General features: G+C 47.5%; 1 protein-coding gene across 7 annotated transcripts; it reads right to left on the minus strand.

Annotated features, from left to right (window-relative positions):
• Nucleotides 1-323: 323 nt before the first annotated feature.
• On the minus strand, nt 324-10,654 carry Ap1m2 (adaptor related protein complex 1 subunit mu 2). Of its 7 annotated transcripts, none has more exons than XM_047532282.1 (13): nt 10,507-10,654; nt 8,979-9,135; nt 8,681-8,748; nt 6,264-6,394; nt 6,006-6,153; nt 5,786-5,912; nt 5,076-5,218; nt 4,900-4,971; nt 3,627-3,785; nt 2,570-2,695; nt 2,226-2,301; nt 1,351-1,834; nt 454-588 (listed from the first exon to the last, which is right to left on the minus strand). In XM_047532282.1, exons 1-12 carry the CDS (start codon nt 10,546-10,548, stop codon nt 1,812-1,814), a joined length of 1,272 nt encoding a protein of 423 aa, XP_047388238.1. In that variant the 5' UTR covers nt 10,549-10,654; the 3' UTR covers nt 454-588; nt 1,351-1,811. The 7 variants fall into 7 exon arrangements, with proteins under 7 accessions (XP_047388234.1, XP_047388233.1, XP_047388232.1 ...); XM_047532281.1 differs by having other exon boundaries at nt 5,076-5,224; XM_047532279.1 differs by having other exon boundaries at nt 5,076-5,233.
• Between the last annotated feature and the right edge of the window lie 6,991 nt (nt 10,655-17,645).

Here is a 17,645-nt window from a genome sequence, read left to right on the forward strand (position 1 = left end):
TGCTCCTCACAGCCAATGACTGACCGCCCCCGGGGAGGTTTCGCACGCCAGCGTGGGCGGTATCGCTCCTGATTGGCCAGAAAGCGGCGACCGATGGACCGCCCGCAATGGCGGGGTTTTTGGTTTTCAAACCAGCCGGTCGGGCGGGAAAGAGAGCTGGTATAACTGCCCCGAGGAGAAAGGTCAGGAACAGTTTAAAGTGAACTCCGAGACTCCGGTGCCCCGAAAGGGAAGGGAGGCAAGGCTGGTGCCTCTCAGTCCGGCCTTCTATCCATGAAGCATGTATTAGCCTTTAATAGTCCTCCACGGCATGCAAGAACCGTTCTAGGCGCTTGGGATCGCATATTCAAGCAACTTTTAGACAGCGTCAGAAACCACGAAAAAGGGGAAATGGGTTGCGTGAGAAAGAAATCATATTCTGGCTCAGAGTGAGCCAGTGAGGAAAGTTGACCACATGAAGGAGCCTTCAGGAGAGTCGCAGAAGGTGGCTGCAGAGGCCTTTATTCAAATATTTAGAGCACCTCTTGGAGGCGCCCAACTGGAGAGTTAGCCAGGGGGCTCCTGCTGCAGGACGCCTGAGGTCTAGAACTGGAGGAAACAATAATTAAATCTTCTCAGAGTGGTAAAAGCTATGGAACTGATAAAACAGGTTAAGAGAAAGGAGAGCTGTTAACATAAGAAGGTTACAGGGATGACTCCCTAAAGAGGTGGCATTTGACTTAAAACCTGAAGGTGAGGAAGGGGGCCACATGGCTGGGGGAAAATATGCCAGGCCTAAGGCACAAAGGCCCTGAGGTTGGTGTGCCTGGTATGACTTAGAAAGGAAGAGTGGGATGAGGCCAGGGCAGGTGGGTAGGGAATGGGGAGGGGTTGTGCCCCTGGGCTGCAGTGGCTTTTATTTTGAACAAGACCAGGAACCACGGAAAGGGTCTAGGTAGAGAAACCTTGATATATGTGACAAAGAAGTTAACAACCTCAGGTCAGGCAGGTGGTGCATGCCTTCGGCTCAGGAGGCTGAGGCATGAGGATCATAAGTTCAAAACCAGCCTCAGCAACTTAGCAAGGCTGTAAAGAGCCTACTGAGACCCAGTCTCAAAATAAAAATTTAAAAGGGCTGGGGATGTGGCTCAGTGGTTAGGCCCCTTAGGTTAAATCCCTGGAACAAAAAAAAAAAAAAAAAAAGAAGAAGAAGAAGTTAACATCCGCTCTCTGCCTACTACTGGGAAAACAGACTGGTGGGGAAGTTCAGGCAAGAGCAGGTCACCAGGGCGATGACTGCCCTAGCCCAGGGGAGTGATGAACAGGGCTGAGGAATGAGGAATGGACATGTGTCAAATGGACACTACCAACCTGCACTGCAGGGTCATAGCTGGCATCCCCAGTCCCCAGCCAAGAAGCATGTACTCAGCAAGTAGATTCATCATTTTAATGACATCCTAAAGCTCAGAGTAACAGGCCAGAGAGGCCTCTGGGCTCAGCAGCTGTGAAGAAGGAGGGGTCCCCAGTACACCCTAAGGCAGGTCACTGCAAGAAGGCACTCATGAGGGGGGCTTCAAGCCCCTCTGATATTTCTTCATATAAAACCAGGGTGGGGGAACCCCAAAAGTAAGGGAGGCAAAGAGACCATCACAAGAAGGGGTTGAGTGCTGGAAGCAAGAAACTTGCTAAATCAGTGGCAAGCCCAAACACCCCCCCCCCACACACACACACACACAACATCCCACCACACATTCCCAACCCCTCTCTAAAACAGGCAATGGGGCCCTGAGGAGAGGGAGCCCCTGTGTTCAAACCCCCACTTCTTCTCCCATCTAGCTGGTTCGAAGTTGATAATCTGCAGAAAAACAATGAGCAGAAGCCCTATAAGAATTGAGGAAAGGAGGAAAAGGAACAGTTCCCCCAAATCCATCCCCTGCCCTAGCATCCAGAATCATTCCTGGAAGTATTTAACAAAGCTTAGGATGGAGTTAAACAAGGTAACCTTCACAACAGTCTGGTTTCCAGGCAGCAGATGGAGGTGCTAAGTATTCAATTCCTTGTCCTAACCTTACCCAACTTGGACCTGGTCACTGACCCCATTTTAGAGGTGTACAAACAGGTTCACGGTGGCATGTGAACAGGCAGGGCTGGCCTGGGGGCAGACCTATTGAGTTTTAGCACTAATCCCCGAGACCCCACTCCCCTCCATCTCCCTGACTCCATCATCCCAGGAGCCAGTGCCTTACCGCCACTCTGAGTGATATAACGAACCCAGGGCAGGGCCTGGTAACCACTTTTCTCAATGATCTTCATGTAACGGACCTGGAAGGGAACAAAATGATGTGGCCCAGGCTTGCAGGAGTGAGATGGCATGGGTGGGAAGGGAATGTGGTTTGGGTCAAGGGACTATGACACCAGGGAATAAGAACACAAGCACAGACAGAGAGAAGGTGGCCCACAACAGAAAGAAAGAGGTGAGCTGGGCATGGTGGCTCACACCTGTAATCCCAGGTGACTTGAGACAAGGGGCAGGAGAAACAGGGAACCCACTGAAGTCACAGAGAGGCACTCCCCTGCCCGCTTCCCTCACCTGGATGCCAGAGACGGTGAAGTAGGGAATCTCAAACTTGACCCCAATGGGGGGCCGGCCATCTACCTCTTCCTTCTCCACACTGGGGAGGCCAAAGTGGGCTCGCATCAGGTACTCCTTGCCCCCCTGAGGGCACATGGGGGCATCAGACTCAAGAGGGCCCCCTACCCATTCCACACCATCTTCACAGCAGTCCCTGGAGGTGGCTCTGCACTCAGCCCATTACATAGACAAGAAAATAAACAACCAGGTGGGGTAGTGCACGACTGTAATTCCAGTGACTCAGGAGGCTGAGGCAGGAGGATCACAAATTCAAGGTCAGCCTGAGCAACTTAGCAAGACTGTCTCAAAATAAAATATAAAAAGGGCTGGCGATGTGGCTCAGTAGTGAAGCACTCCTGGATTCCATCTCCAGTACCAAAAAAAGAAAGGAAAGGCCCCTGGCTAAGACTCATGGAAGATTCTAACTGTAAAACCCAGAGGTGGGGGGGTTGAATTACCATCTCCTGTTTTCTCAAGCCCTGAGGACAACCCCACACCCAGATGACTTGAACAGATCAAATCCTTCAGTGGCTAAGGGCAGTTGGTGCCCCAGTAGTCACACCTACTCAGGAGGGTGAGTCAGGAGATCACTTGAGCCCACGAGTTTGAGGCCAGCCTGGGCAACATAGCAAGATCACATCTCAAAAAAAAAAAAAAAAACTTCCAGTGGCCCAAGGATGTCAGTCAGCCTATTTGACAGAGGAGCAAACTGAGTTCATGAGGGGTAGCAGGTTTTCCAAGCTCATCAGGCTCAGAAAGTCAAAGGTGAGAAATCTGCATCCAGGGCTGGTTTCCTTAAGAACTTGGGGGTGGGATGTGGCATTTAAACCCACTTCCCATCTTGCAGCCTCAGTTTACCCCTCTGTGATACACACAGGTTTGAGTTCTACCTTTATCACTCCCAAAAGATAAGCACACGCATACGCATGTGGGTTTCTGGTCCATTCCCCACCTCATCCCCCACACCATTCCAGCCCCCTTTCCCTCACATGCCCTGCCTGTCCCCAGTACTCACTGGGAAGGATTTGATACTCCAAATAACGACATTCTTTTCTGGCACATACTTAGCGCTGCCCACGCTGGTCTTGAAGCGTGGGGAGTCAGCATCGCTGGGTACAGGAACAGATATCTCCACGCCATTAGCCACTGACTGCTTCTTAAACTGGCCCTTGGCCTGACCAGGGAGAGAGCACGGAGCATGAAGCATTCATTCATATATTCTGCAAACATCCACCAAGTCCTTTCTTTTCTTTCTTTTCTTTTCAGTAATGAAAATGAACCCAGGGCCTCCACTGAATGCTAGGCAAGTGTTCTGTCACTGAACTACATCCCCTGGGACTACAAATTTAAAGTCAGGGAAAGCTTCTGGGAGGTGACATTTTAGCAAAGAACTGAAGGAGATGGAAGGTGCCATGTGGTATCTGGGTGGTGCAGGCAGGATAATCCAGGGAGAGGGAACAGCCAGTACAAAAGTCCTGTGGTAGGATTTTGCTAGGTGTGCTTCAGGAACAGCAAGAAGGCTGGTGTGGCTGGAAGGGAGTCAAGGAAGGGGATAGTGAAAGGAAATGCAGACAGGGAGATGACAGAGCAAACCTTGCAGGGCCTTGTACCCCCTTGGGTTCCTGGCTTTTATGCCAGGTCAAGTGGAAGCCATGGAGGGTGTTTTTTTGTTGTTGTTGTTTTGTTTTGTTTTTTAAGATGTTGATAGACCTTTTTTAAAAAATTAATTTATTTATATGCAGTGCTGAGACTCAAACCCAGTGCTGCACACATGCTAGGCAAGCGCTCTACCACTGAACCATGACCCCAGCCCACCTTAGGTGTTCACAGGTACCCTCTTTTGTTCTCTCATATCGCTCAGTCTCTGTACAAAGTAGAAACTCAGTTAAAATCACATAATGAAAACTTAATACTCCTTTCGCTATTGAAACATTGAGAATTTTCTTTGTGAAAGTCACAAGTTAAGGACTCTAAAGAGGTGGGCATAGTGGCACATGCCTGTAATCCCAGCTACTCAGGAGGCTGAGGCAGGAGGATGATAAGTTTGAAGTCGGCTTGGGCAACTTAGACTCCATCTCCAAATAAAATAAAAAGGGGTGGGATATAGCTCAGTGGGAGAGCACTTGCCTAGCATGCACGATGTCCTGGATTCAATTCCCAGTATAAAGAGAAAAAAAAAAAAATGAAGAGAAAAAAAATGCAACGGGCAGAAGAATGACAAGAGAGTCAGACTAGGAAGAAGACAGGTGGGAAAGGTCATGCCTCCATAATGTATTTTCCAGGCCCACCTTAACCATGATCTCCACTCGGCTATGAGAGAATTTCTCAATGACGGATTCAATCCAGATCAATGGCTTGACCTGCAGACAGAAGAACAGAAGCGTTTTCAGAGACTCTGGGATCAACCCTGATTCACCTCATCAACACCACCACCCTATTCCCACAGGGCTTGACCCTGTCTCACCTGGGTGCTGAGGCGGTAGGACATAAGCTCAAAGTCACCATCAGGTGGAATGAAGGAAATGGTGCGGTCATTGTCAAAGCGTGAGAGTCGCACACATTGGTGGAATTTGACATCCTCCAGTTCCACAGACTTGTTCTTGCTGCCTGAAACTCGGAGCCCAGTAAAGAGAGTGACCTTGGGTGCTGGGGTAGGGTCTGTATCTCCACCTTCCCTACCCAGCACTACCATTGCTTAGACAGATGAGGAAACTGAGACCTTAGAAAGCATAAGAAACTGGTAGGGCAGAGCTAAGATGTAAATCCAGAGCCTGGATTTTTCTGTCAGGCTTTTTTTTTTTTTTTTTTGGGGGGGGGGGGTGCTGGGGATTAAACCCAGGGCCTTGTGCTTGCAAGGCAAGCACTCTACCAACTGAGCTATCTCCCCAGCCCACTCTGTGAGGCTTTTAAACATGATGTTAATGTGTCTTTTCCCACTAGAATATCAAGGCCATGGGGCAAGACAGAGAACTGGGCCTGGAATGCAGCAGGTGGTCTGTCCACAATGAAAAAGTTTTGGCTCCGTGATCTTGCAACTGCAGTACTGGGATTAACCAGCAGAGAGCACACGAGCAATTATTTCAGAACTGGCTGCAATTCTTTGGGTTCCCAGGTGCCACGGGGTCTCTGGTTCCCTTGTGCATGTCTGGGAACCGGGTCCCCCCAGAATCTTACGGCCAGTGAGCTCAAAGAGCACGCGGTCATTGAGGCCAAGCCGCAGCTCAGGCATTCCGGACAGAAACACCTTGAGCTTGATGGTACCCACGATCTCGCTCAGCAGGACGCTACCATTGGCATTGACCTGCAGACAGACACATGGGAGATCAACAGGCATAGGGCCCCCTCTCCTGCTGTTAGGCCGTGATGGGGGTGGAATGGAGGTGGGGGGGCTCACCAGCAGGTTGACAGACTCTATGACATCAATGAAGACCTCATTCTTCTTGTACTTGATGCCCTCAGAGCGCCAAGACACTGCGTTAGTTACAGTGGGTGGCACCCGTGACTTGCCAGTCTCCAGTTTGTTGCCCTGCTGGGTGATGTACCTGGCAAGAGGGCAACAGGGACCAGCAACTAGTCCCAGGAACACCTCTGGGCCTTCCTGGATTCCTTTCACCCACGGCCCAGCCTGTAGCTACCCATGTGGCTCACTCACTCCTGTAGGATCTTGCTGTCCGTGGTCTGTGGGAAACCAAAGTCCATGAGCTCATCCAGCAGCTCATAGACAATGACAAAGTTGTCTCGGATGCTCTCTTCTTCCAGCTCCTTGAAATATTCACAGAAGACCTGGGGTGGGGGCAGACAGATGCCCACGTAGATGAGGCTATGACCATCGCTGTGTCTCCGGTCACTGAGCTTACTATCCAACAAGCAATTATTGAGTACCTACTCTGTGCCTGTGCTGGGACATTAATGGTGGACAAAGCAGACAGGTTCTCTCCCCTCATGGAACAGTCTAATGAGGAAAATGGATGGATCACAGGACCAACACAAGCCACCTGGGGACAGTAAGGAGGAAAATGCAAGCAGCTACAGGAGCCTAGAGAGCAGAGAGGTCTGGGAAGATTCTGGAAGGAAGACTCTGGAGGGAGAAATTAAAAGGACTTTTATACATACATAATATATATAATATATATTTTATATTATATATATTATATATATATTATGTATGTGTGAATTTTTTTGTTGTTGTGTGAGAGTCATAGAAAACTGTGTAACTATCTAGTCATGTTCCCAAACTAATGAGATTTGTAAATGCCAGTTCCAGGGGTGCATGCCTATAACTCCAGTGACTCAGAAGGCTGAGGTGGGAGGATTGCAAGCTTGAGGCCAGCCTCAGCAACTTAGCAAGACCCTTTCCAAATTAAAAAATAAAAAAGATGAGGGAAGTCAGACAGGTGACACACACCTGTCACCCCAGCTGCATGAGAGGATGAGGCAGATCACAATTTTGAAGCCAGTCTCAGAAATTCAGTGAGACCCTGTCTTAAAATAAAAAAGGGGTGGGGATATAGCTCAGTAGTAGAATGCCCCTGTGTTCAACCCCCAATACTGTAAATAAATAAATGAGGGGCTGGGGAGATAGCTCAGTTGGTAGAGTGCTTGCCTTGTAAGCACAAGGCCCTGGGTTCGATCCCCAGCACCCTAAATAAATAAATAAATAAATAAATAAATAAATAAAATGCACTGAAAAATGAACCCACTACATAGAAACATTCAAGATCACGGACATCCTGAATTCTACCCACAGGCCTTTCACTATGTTGGGTTGCTACATGAAGAGCCTCTGGGAATGAGTAGGTCAGGTTTACCATCCCTAATCTGAAAATCCAAAAGGCTCTAAAATCAGAAAATTTTTCAGCACAAACATGATGTAACATGTGGAAACTGCACTCCATGAAATTGTTTCATGCAAAAATTTATTTAAAACATTATATAAAAAGATCTTCAGTCTATAGGTATAAAGTGTATATAAAGCATAAATTTATTTTCTTTTTTAGTGGGGGCACTGGGGATTGAAGTCAGGGGTGATTTATCGCTGAGACACAGCCACAGCACTTTTTATTTTTTGTTTTGAGACAGGGTCTAAGTTGCTTGCGATCCTCCTGGCCTTTGCCTCTTGAATCACCAAGATTACAGGTGTATGCCACCACCCAGCAAAACATAAATTAATTTCATGTTTGAACCTGGGTCATATCCCCAAGGTAGCTCAGTGCTAAAATATCCTTGGGTTCAATTTTTGGAACAAAACAAAACAAAACTCCAAAAAGAAAGTTGTATGTTGTACTGAACATGAATAAAATTCTGTCATTATTCCTAAACAATACAATCTAACAACTTTATATAGATTTTCATAGCACTCAGTATTCTAATTCATCTTGAGATTACTTAGAGTCTGTAGAAGGATGTGCACAGCTTCTATGAAATACTAGAATATTTTATAGAAGGGACTTGAGCATCCTTGGATACTGGCAGCTTGGAGGGTCCTGGGACCAAATCCTCAATGGATATCAAGGGTGACTGCACTGGGGACTGTTCTAGGTACTTTGTAGGTATTAATTTCATTAACTTGCACAGCAACCCTGAGGCAGGACTTTTTTAAGGTCGAGCAATGGGAAGTGGGGTGGGGGTGGGCTAGGGCTGGATCCCAAGTACTCTGGCTCAGGGAGTTACCTGGTTCCTGCATTAGAGGAAGAGATGATATATAAATATATATCAAGGACTGAAACAACCCAGGGGTGCTTTACCACTGAGCCACATCTCCAGCCCTTTTTTATATTTTATGAGACAGGGTCTTTCTGAGTTGCTGAGGCTGGCTTTGAACTCTTGATCCTCCTGCCTCAGCCTCCCAAGTTGCTGAGATTACAGGCATGCACCAGTGCGTCCAGCAGAAAAGATTAGCAGCTAAGGAGACATGAATGATGAGCCTTTGATGAAGAAAGCACAGGCTAACCCTGAGACCCCTAGGGAAGGTCAGGGCAGGCTGACTTCCTGGGAGATATGACTCTAAAAAGAGGTGGGCACAATAGGTAGACAGGCAGACCAGCCGGCCAATGAGAGGCCAGTACTTACCTCCACAGTCTTGTAGAGGAAGGAGTATACCATGGAGGCATTGGCGTTCTTCAGTGTGGTGGCCACCACTGCGGGCAGCAAGGTTAAGGAAAAGATGCCAGCCGGAGGGGTGGGGCTCAAATGCATTACAGATTCTGAACTTCCAATCTATGCCCTGCCATTACCCCCATTGCAAACCTCCCCCACAGGTAACCCAAGTCACTGCAGATGTGCTCTGCAATTCCTGTCCTTAGCTCACCCTCTCAGGGCCCAGGTGCCACCACCCCGAGCCCCCAGGGGCCCCACCTGGGCTGGATACAGTAGAGGTTACTGTGTTTGATCCACAGGAAGTGGACCCGGCCATGGCTGAGTAGCGGTGCTAGGGCACCCTCCTCTTCCCGTTGCATGAGCAGAGGCATGAAGTGGTCGATCTCGCTCATGGCCACATCACCCTTGTAGTTGCGGCTGATCAGGGGCTAAGGATGGACAAAGGGGGTGATCTGGTCACCCACAGTGTTCCAGAACCCACAACATCGGTGCCTCAGAGTGTCTAATTCTGACTGGATTTCCTAGCTGAGGGGACCTGGGCAAAGGCTCTACCTTTTTGTGCCTCTGTTTGCCTACCTATAAAATGGGCATGTGATAACAATAGTTAAAGTACTCAGAGCCCTACCTGAAGTCCAATTTGCTAAGGATTGATTATGTTAGCATGGTGGTGCACAACCTGTAACCCCAGCTACTCCCAGTGACTGGGGAGGCTGAAGCAAGAGGATTTCAAGTTCAAGGCCAGCCTGAGTAATTTAGCAAGATCCTATCCTTTTTTTTTTTTTTTTTTTAGATGTGGATAGACCGGGTTTTTTTATTCTTTTATATTTATGTGGTGCTGAGAATCAAACCCAGAGCCTCACACATGCTAGGCAAGTGCTCTACCACTGAACCACAACCCCAGTCCCGCAAGATCCTATCTTAAAGAAGGGCTGGGATGTAACTCAGTGGCAGAGTGCTTGCTTCCAATGCATGAGGCCCTAGGTTCACTCTCTGTCACCGCAAAAAATAAAAGAAAAGGAAAAAAGAAAGCTTGATGTTTCTTAGCTGATTTCATTCTTGCCACACCCCTGTGAGGAGGTATTATCAGCATCTCCATTTTACAGATCCCATAAATTGAGCTTTTAAGCCCTATCCATAGGAAGTTCAGAGACGACGGAATTCAACCAATTCTGCTCTTGTCCATGGTGAGGTTGGGATTATTTGGTTTTGTGGTTTTGTTTTTGTTTTTGTTTTTTTGCTGGTTTTCTTGAGGCTGGGTTTCCCTATGTTGCTCAGGCTAATCTGAAACTCGGAGCCCCGAGTAGCTGGACTAGAGGCCAGCACCACCCCCTGACTGAGCTCTCACTACTCTTACTAGCAGGACTATGATGCTCACCTCCACTGTCTTCATCACCTTTAAGAGCAAGGGGCTTCAGGCCGCTTGGGGAAGGAGGGCTTCCTGCCCAGGCGGCAATCCCAAATGTGCCATTAACACTGTTGACACCGATGGTGACGGAAATAATCTCACTTTAGGAGGGACTTAACTTCGCAGCAGGGCTAGCTCGCTCGGTGGTCTACACGCAGCGCTCAGTCATTCATGCTCACTGGGTGGGGACCTTTGTCGTTCCCATTTTTACAGAAAGGCTCTGAGAGCCTAACTGCCCCAGGTACAGGGACTAAGCGGTGGAGGTGGGACCGCTGGGGAGGGCGGTGTTCCCACGCCTCTTCTACGGCCTGCCTAGCCCGTGCGAGAGGTCGGCCCTGGACCCAGGGAGCGCGCCTCACCTGTCGGTCCCACAGTCCCTCCAGTCTACCCTCACCTTGCCCTTGACGTCAAGAATGAAGACTGCCGAGGCGGACATGGTGGAGGCCGGTGGACCTGGGAGGCGGACGGGGAGATCCAAGAGGCGACGACCGTGCCGCTTCCTCTTCCTGCGGAAGCGCCCGCGCCCAGGTGAGCGCCCAGGTGTGCACGTCTTAAAGGGGAGGCCGCCAGGTGAGCGTCGCGGTCGGCCGACCTCAAGACTGGCTGCAGGAGCTGGGAGGGGCGAGACTTAGTGTGGGTCCGCGGCCCCGCCTCATTCTCCCTTGGCGCTCGGGGGTGTTGTTGCGCAGAGATCCCAGTTCAGTTATCCACCCATCCCTCCGTTCACCCGTCCCTCCCTCCCTCCCTCCATGCACCCCTCCATGCATCATCCATCTCTTCATCCTCCCTGTTCATGCCCTCTCTCTCCCACAGGAATGTCAATCCCAGTAGGGAAGGGCTTTGTCCTGTTTATGTTTGTGTCCCCAGGGCCCCTCGCTGCCTAGTCAATATTTGTCCAATTCATTCATTAATTCATCCAAATTTTACTAGCTAAGTTACCCTTTCACTCACTCGATTGTCCATTCAGTGCCAGAAACTGTGATAGCACTCAGAATAGCACAAAAGTAGCTGCTTTTATTATTCCTAATGTTCTTTTTCACTCGTTTAAAAAAAGGGGGGCAGGGGGCGGGACTGGGGATATAGCTCAGTTGGTAGAGTGCTTGCCTGGCATGCACAAGACCTTGGTTCAATCCCCAGCACCACAAAAAAAAAAAAAAAAAAAAAAAAAGGGTTGGAGGTGTAGCACAGTGGTAGTGTTCCTGCAGTAGAACATGTGAGGCCTTGAGTTTCATCATTCCATTCTCAGCAAAAACAAACAAACAAAGCTCCTACTCTGATACACTCAGATATTGATAGAACAGTGAAAAACAAGTGAATGATTCTATAAATATAATAGTATTCATTTAACAAATATTTCTTGAGCAACTACTGTGTGCTAAACTGGGCATATGGAAACTGTTTCCTTTTTTCTTTTTATTTATTTTTTCTTTTTTTCTTCTGGTACCAGGGATTGAACTCAGGGGCACTTAACCACTAAGCCATATCCCCAGTCACTACTCCCCTATATTTTTTATGATCCTCCTATCAGTCTCCCGAGCTGCTGGGATTAGAGAGTTGCTGGGATTACAGGAGAGCACCACCATGGCCTGCAGGAAGCTGTTTCTTTATGATGATGATTTATTTAGTAAGTGAATATTTGTTGAGCGTCATCTGTGGTGCAGTGAAAGTTGAAATAGATAAAGTTACTGCTCTTTTTCTAGGGATGCCAAAGACACAAGATAGAAACAAACAAACCAAAAAAGAAAAAGGAAAACAAAACAAAAAAACCACGAGATGATCCCCAAAGAAACAGGAAAAAATAAAAGGCCAGACAAGGTGTGCATGCCTACAATCCCAGCGACTCTGGAGGCTGAGGAAGAAGTGCAAGTTCGGGGTCAGCCTCAGCAATTTAGGGAGATCCTGTCTCAAAATAAACAATGAAAAGGGTTAGGGATGTTGCTCAGTGGTAAAGCTCCCCTGGGTTCAACCCCAATTGCCAGATAGCTAGAGAGACAACCTGGAGATGTACCTTGGTGGTAAAGCACCCCCGGGTTCAATCCCGGTACCGAAAAACAAAACCACAATGTAGGGGGTTTTTTCTGTTTGCTTTTTCAGGGTTGGGGATGGGACCCAGGGCCTGGATCATGCTAGGGAAGCTCTCTTACCACTGAGCCTTACCCTCCACCATCATTTTCCTCCAGTACTGGGGATTGACACAAGGGGGCGCTCTAGTACTGAGCTACATCTCTCTGCCCTTTTTATTTTTTTATTTTGAGACAGGTTCTCACTAAATGCCCTGGCTGGCCTGGAACTTCCATCCTCCTGCCTCAGACTCTGGAGTCGCTGCGTTAACAGCCTGGACGCCCTCAGCGAGCTGCAGCGTTGTTTCTGCTGCTGCATGTGTGCTGGCGAAGCACCAGCACCCTGGAGCTGGCTGCCTGTGCTGTGCCCAAGTCCTGGCTTTGTAACTTCCTGGATTTCAGTTTGCACATCTGTGAGGTGGGGCTAATCATTCTGCTTTCCTCATTAACTATGGTGCAAATTAAATTAGTTATTTTATGCAACCTGGTGTTGAAACACAGCCTGGGATGTAGCTGACACAGCATTGTGTTATTATTTCAGGCTGAGCATCCCTAATTTGAAAATATGAAATCAGAAATAAATAAACCACCACCAACTCCCAAATCCAGAACTTTCTGAGTGCTGACAAGATGTGGCCATAGGCAGTAAGCCCTACACCTGACGTCCTATGACCATGTGTGCTAAAAATGTTATAGAACTTTTATGTGTGATTGCACCACCTGTAACTGTTTTCCCTTCTGTTAAATGGACATAATGGAGCTGCGTGTGGTGGCTCATACCTGTAATCCCAGCAACTCAGAAGGCTGAGGCAGGGGGATGGCAAGTTCAAGGCCAGCCTCAGCAATTTAGACAACTTAGACCCTGTTTCAAAATGAAAAATAAAAGGGCTGGGGATGTAGCTCAGTGATGAAGTAATCCCTGGGCTGAATCCCTAGTTACCCTCACCTCCCTCGCCTAATGGAGGTAATAGTCGCGATGCCTTTCCTTAGACCGCCTAATGGGACGCAGGGCAGGGCTTTGCTCTCCGGTCCACTCGTGCTCCATGAACATCGGCTGTTGAGGAGCCCAGGGCTTTCTGTGATCTTAATTAATTGCGGGACAGTTTTTGGGAAGATGGGGGAAAGAAAGAGAAACTAGGGGCTGGGGATGTAGCTTGGCTGGCAGAGTGCTTGCCTCTCAAGCACAAGGTCCTGGGTTCAATCCCCAGCACCACCACCAAAAAAAAAAAAAAAAAAAAAAAAAAAAAGAGAGAGAGAGATAAAGAAGCTAGATCTCAGCCTACTCCAGATACATGATGACCTACTACGGGGCATCCCAGGAAGAGTACTCAGCAGGCCCAGGTCTCATCACTCCTTCCCCTATCCCAGTCTCAGACCTTTATCAGCCCCAGAGTGGGGACTTACGGGAGGAATTTGAAAAGGCAACAGTTATCAGAACCCCCCACTCCCTTCTCCACTCCAATTCATCTCCAACAACACAACAGAAGTGCACATATATTAAGAGTTTATCATTTGGCACAGTTAGTTTTTGTTCATATCATCAGCAGAGCAGAGAGGTCAAGCCATTTGCTCAAGGCCACACATCAAGGAAGTTGTGAAGCCAGAATTTAAACCTGGGTTTCAAGAGCCTGGTCCAAGCTGGCTCCTGACTGCTTTGCAGTCTTGATAGACACAAGTATGACCCTTAGTAACACTATCTAAAGCCTAGAGGCACTTTATATTCAGGCAGTGCCTTGAATGTTTCCAAGCAGGAATCCTCAAGAAAACACTTTAGGAAACAGTTTAGGAAAGCTGTTATTTTCATTTGACAGAGAAACTGAGGCTCAGAGAAGATAAGTGACTTGCAGAAAGTCATCCAGCTGGAGTTCAGCTCTTCTGAGCTCAAGCCCAAGATTTTATACTGCTTCTGCCCAGAGAAGTGTGGGGGACTCCATGTTCCCACCAGCCCCCTGCTCAGAAGGCACTCCAGTGGGAGGCAGGCCCTCACAGGCCCTCTCCCCAGCCTAAGGATCAATGAAACTCCAAAGAATCCCTCTCCTGGGGCAGAGATGTTTTCAGACAGTATAGAGAACCCGAAAGCCTGGGCCCAGCGCCCTGGAATTTGAAACTCAAGGTTTGTTTGGCTGAAAAATTCATGAGCCCAAAAGCTTCAGTGGGGTCAGAGAACAGAGCAGCTCTGTGTTCTGGCTCTGCCCAGCCTGCTCTGCCTTAGATACAGCCACCCCCACCCCCAGAGGCAGTAGCCCTGTCCCAGTTCCTCCTAAATGTCTGCTTCCTCCCTCAGCGACTCTACCTCCAGGCCCCATCCTCATTCCCTTCTCCACCCCACTAAAGGATCTCTCTGACACTCAGTTACTGTGGCCCTCACTCACCCCCCCATCCCCCATCCCTTCCCATTACCCTGGGGCTGCCCTTTCTGCCACAGGGCACCACTTGAACTCCTTGCCCCAGACATAGTGACTTCCCTAATTCAGTTCCTCTCTCTCTCCCTCCCTCTCTCTCTTTCTTCACTTGCCCCGCCCCTCCTTGCAGACTCTCACCTCCTCCTCTTTTGCTTTCTTCACCTCCTGCCACTCAGCGCTCAGTGATCAGTGCTCAGTCTTGGGGGACTTCTCGGACTTCCCAACCCTGTCCAGGCAGAGCCCCGCTCCGTGCTTTCCCAGGACTTAGTGAACCCCTCAGAGCTGGGTTGTACATTTTGAAATCAAAAATTGTTATGGTGGCAAAATATACACAACACAAAATTTGTCATTCGAACCACTTTTAAGTGGCATGGGACACACTCCTGATGCTGCCATCCCCACCATCCATTTCCAGAACTTTCTCATCTCCCCACATTGAAACTGAACCCATTCAACACTAACTCCCTGTCCCCTGTGTCCAGGCTTATCTAAATTTATATTTTGCAATACAGTTTTTAATTACCCCAGAAACACATGAACACTTTATCTCAGAGAGAATGTTACAGATAAAGCAATCCCCTTGATACCTCCCCCGCACCCTGTTAACTGCGGCCATGTTCAGATCTTTCTCTGTTTAGCTGCTTGTGAGCATGTGAATGATGTCCTGTCCCTGATTACTGTTCTTCTCTCCCTGTCTTTTCCCCATACCATCTGGGACTAAATGACCAAGTGTAACTTGCTAGTCTTACTCAACAACACAAGCTGGGAGTCTAGCTGGGCTATGCAAAAGGGATATGGCAGGGGACAGGGGTGGAGAGTGCCTGGGGCTCTGGGTTCAAGTCCTTATACAGCTCACTGTGTGACTGTGACTGTGGGTCAATTGCTTAACCTCTCTGTGTCACTTTCCCTCATTGGAAAGTGGTTACGAAGATTTAACATGAAGCACTTAATACCTTGCCTAATGCTGAGTAAGCTCTGAATAAACATTCAGTACTATTATAACCTGCCCAACCACCTCCTTTTTTTTTTTTTTTTTTTTTTTTTTTTAACCATGCTAGGAATTGAACCCAGGGCCTCACACACGCTAAGCAAATGCTTTACCGCTGAGCAACACCCCAGCCCTTTCATGAAGTATTTATGGAAAAAAGTATTTTTTTCCATTTTAAAAATGAAACATATACTGAGAAAAGGAAGAAGTCAAGTTTTCACACACTGAACCACCTGTGTAAACCACAATTCTGTTTTCCGTGACCCGGAAGCCCCCCTGCTAGTCACTACCACCCCTGAAGGCAAAATGTAATCTATGCTCTGCTACCATAAATTGATTATGTGTTCTAGAATTTTAAGGAAAAAAGTGTCTGATCTCTTTCAGTAGGCATTATTATGATTATTATTTTGGCATTGAAGATTAAACCCATGTTGCTTTACTGCAGAGATACATACATCTTCAGCCCTTTTTAAAAAAAAAATTTTTTTTTTAGTTGTCAATGAAACTTTATTTTTATTTATTTATATCTATGTGAGAATCAAATCCAGTGTCTCACACAGGCTAGGCAAGGGCTCTACCACTGAGTTACCACCCCAGCCCCATCTTCAGCCCTTTTTATCTTGAAAGAGGGTCTTATTAATTGCCTAGGCAGGCCTTGAACTTGTGATCCTCCTTCCTCAGCCTCCCAAGCCCCTGGGGTTCCAGGTGTGCACCACAGAGTCCAGCATGCCTCTTTTTTTTTTTTTTTTTTTTTGGTACCAGGAATTGAACCCAGGGGTGCTTAACCACTGAGCCACATCCCCAGCCCTATTTTGTATTTTATTTAGTGACAGGATCTCACTGAGTTATTTACTGCCTCGCCATTGCTGAGGCTGGCTTTGAACTCTCGATACTCCTGCTCAGCCTCCTGAACCACTGGGATTATAGGCATGTGCCCCCTCACTGGGCCCCAGGATGCTTTTGTTTTTAGATTCATCCTTGCTGTATGTATCAGTAGTTCATTCCTTTTATTTAAAAAAAAAAATTATTTTTTAAATTGATTAATTGTAGTTGTCCATATGGGAGGATTCACTGTTACATATTCGTACCTGCACATGATATAACAATAGACTCTGTTCAACACCACTCCCAGTATTTCCCCTTTCCCCACCCTCCCTCCCCCTAACTCATTCTTTGTATTGCTGAGACTTACATGACATGGATGGAATACAGTTTGTCTAGCCATTTACCTGTTGATGGACATTTTGGTTGCTTCCAGGTTTTGGGCCACTATGAAGAAAGCTGCTACAAACATATATAAAAGTTGTATGGGTCTTTTCTTTATTTTTTTATTTTTAAGCCTAATTAATTTGGGGTACAAGGGATTGAACCCCATCTCCCCACTCATGTTTGACAAGGCATTGCTAAGTTGCTGAGACTGGCCTGAAACTTGCCATCCTCCTGCCTCAGCCTCATGAGGCACTGTGATTATAGGCGTGTGGCTCAGAGCCCAGCTCTTTCTATATATATATATAGTTTTTTTTTTTTTTTTTTACTATATATACTATACACATATCGTTTTACTTTTCTTGGGTAAATACCTGGGAGTAGAATGGCTAAGTCATTGGTAGATGTCCATTTAACTTTACAAGAAACTGCCAGTTCTTTTCCAAGAGACTGTGTCATTTTACACTCCTACCAGCTCCAGATCCTAGTCACCACTTGGCATTATCAGTCTTTTTAGTTTTGGCCCTTCTCGTGGGTGTGTAGCAGTATCTCATCAGGTTACTGGGGTTTTAATTTGTATTCCCAGTGACTTCATTCTTTTTATCCACTGTATCATGTTTTCTCTTGCTAAATGTGTTGTATCACACCCCCCCCCGCCCCCCCATGGGCATGTATATTTTTGGCAGTAAGGATCAAGGTTTCTGAGAACCCCCTTTGACACATATGCTCCATGCACATACGCCTGTGCCGGCTTCTCAAAGGTCAATGATAGAGACAGGAGTCACACAGCATGAACATGGGTTGGATTTAATCGCTCTGAGAACATTCTGCCCTGCAGCATTTGCTCACTCCTGTTTGATGTTACCAAACTCAAATT

Source organism: Sciurus carolinensis, chromosome 17, assembly GCF_902686445.1.
Source record: "Sciurus carolinensis chromosome 17, mSciCar1.2, whole genome shotgun sequence".
Lineage (NCBI taxonomy): Eukaryota > Metazoa > Chordata > Mammalia > Rodentia > Sciuridae > Sciurus > Sciurus carolinensis.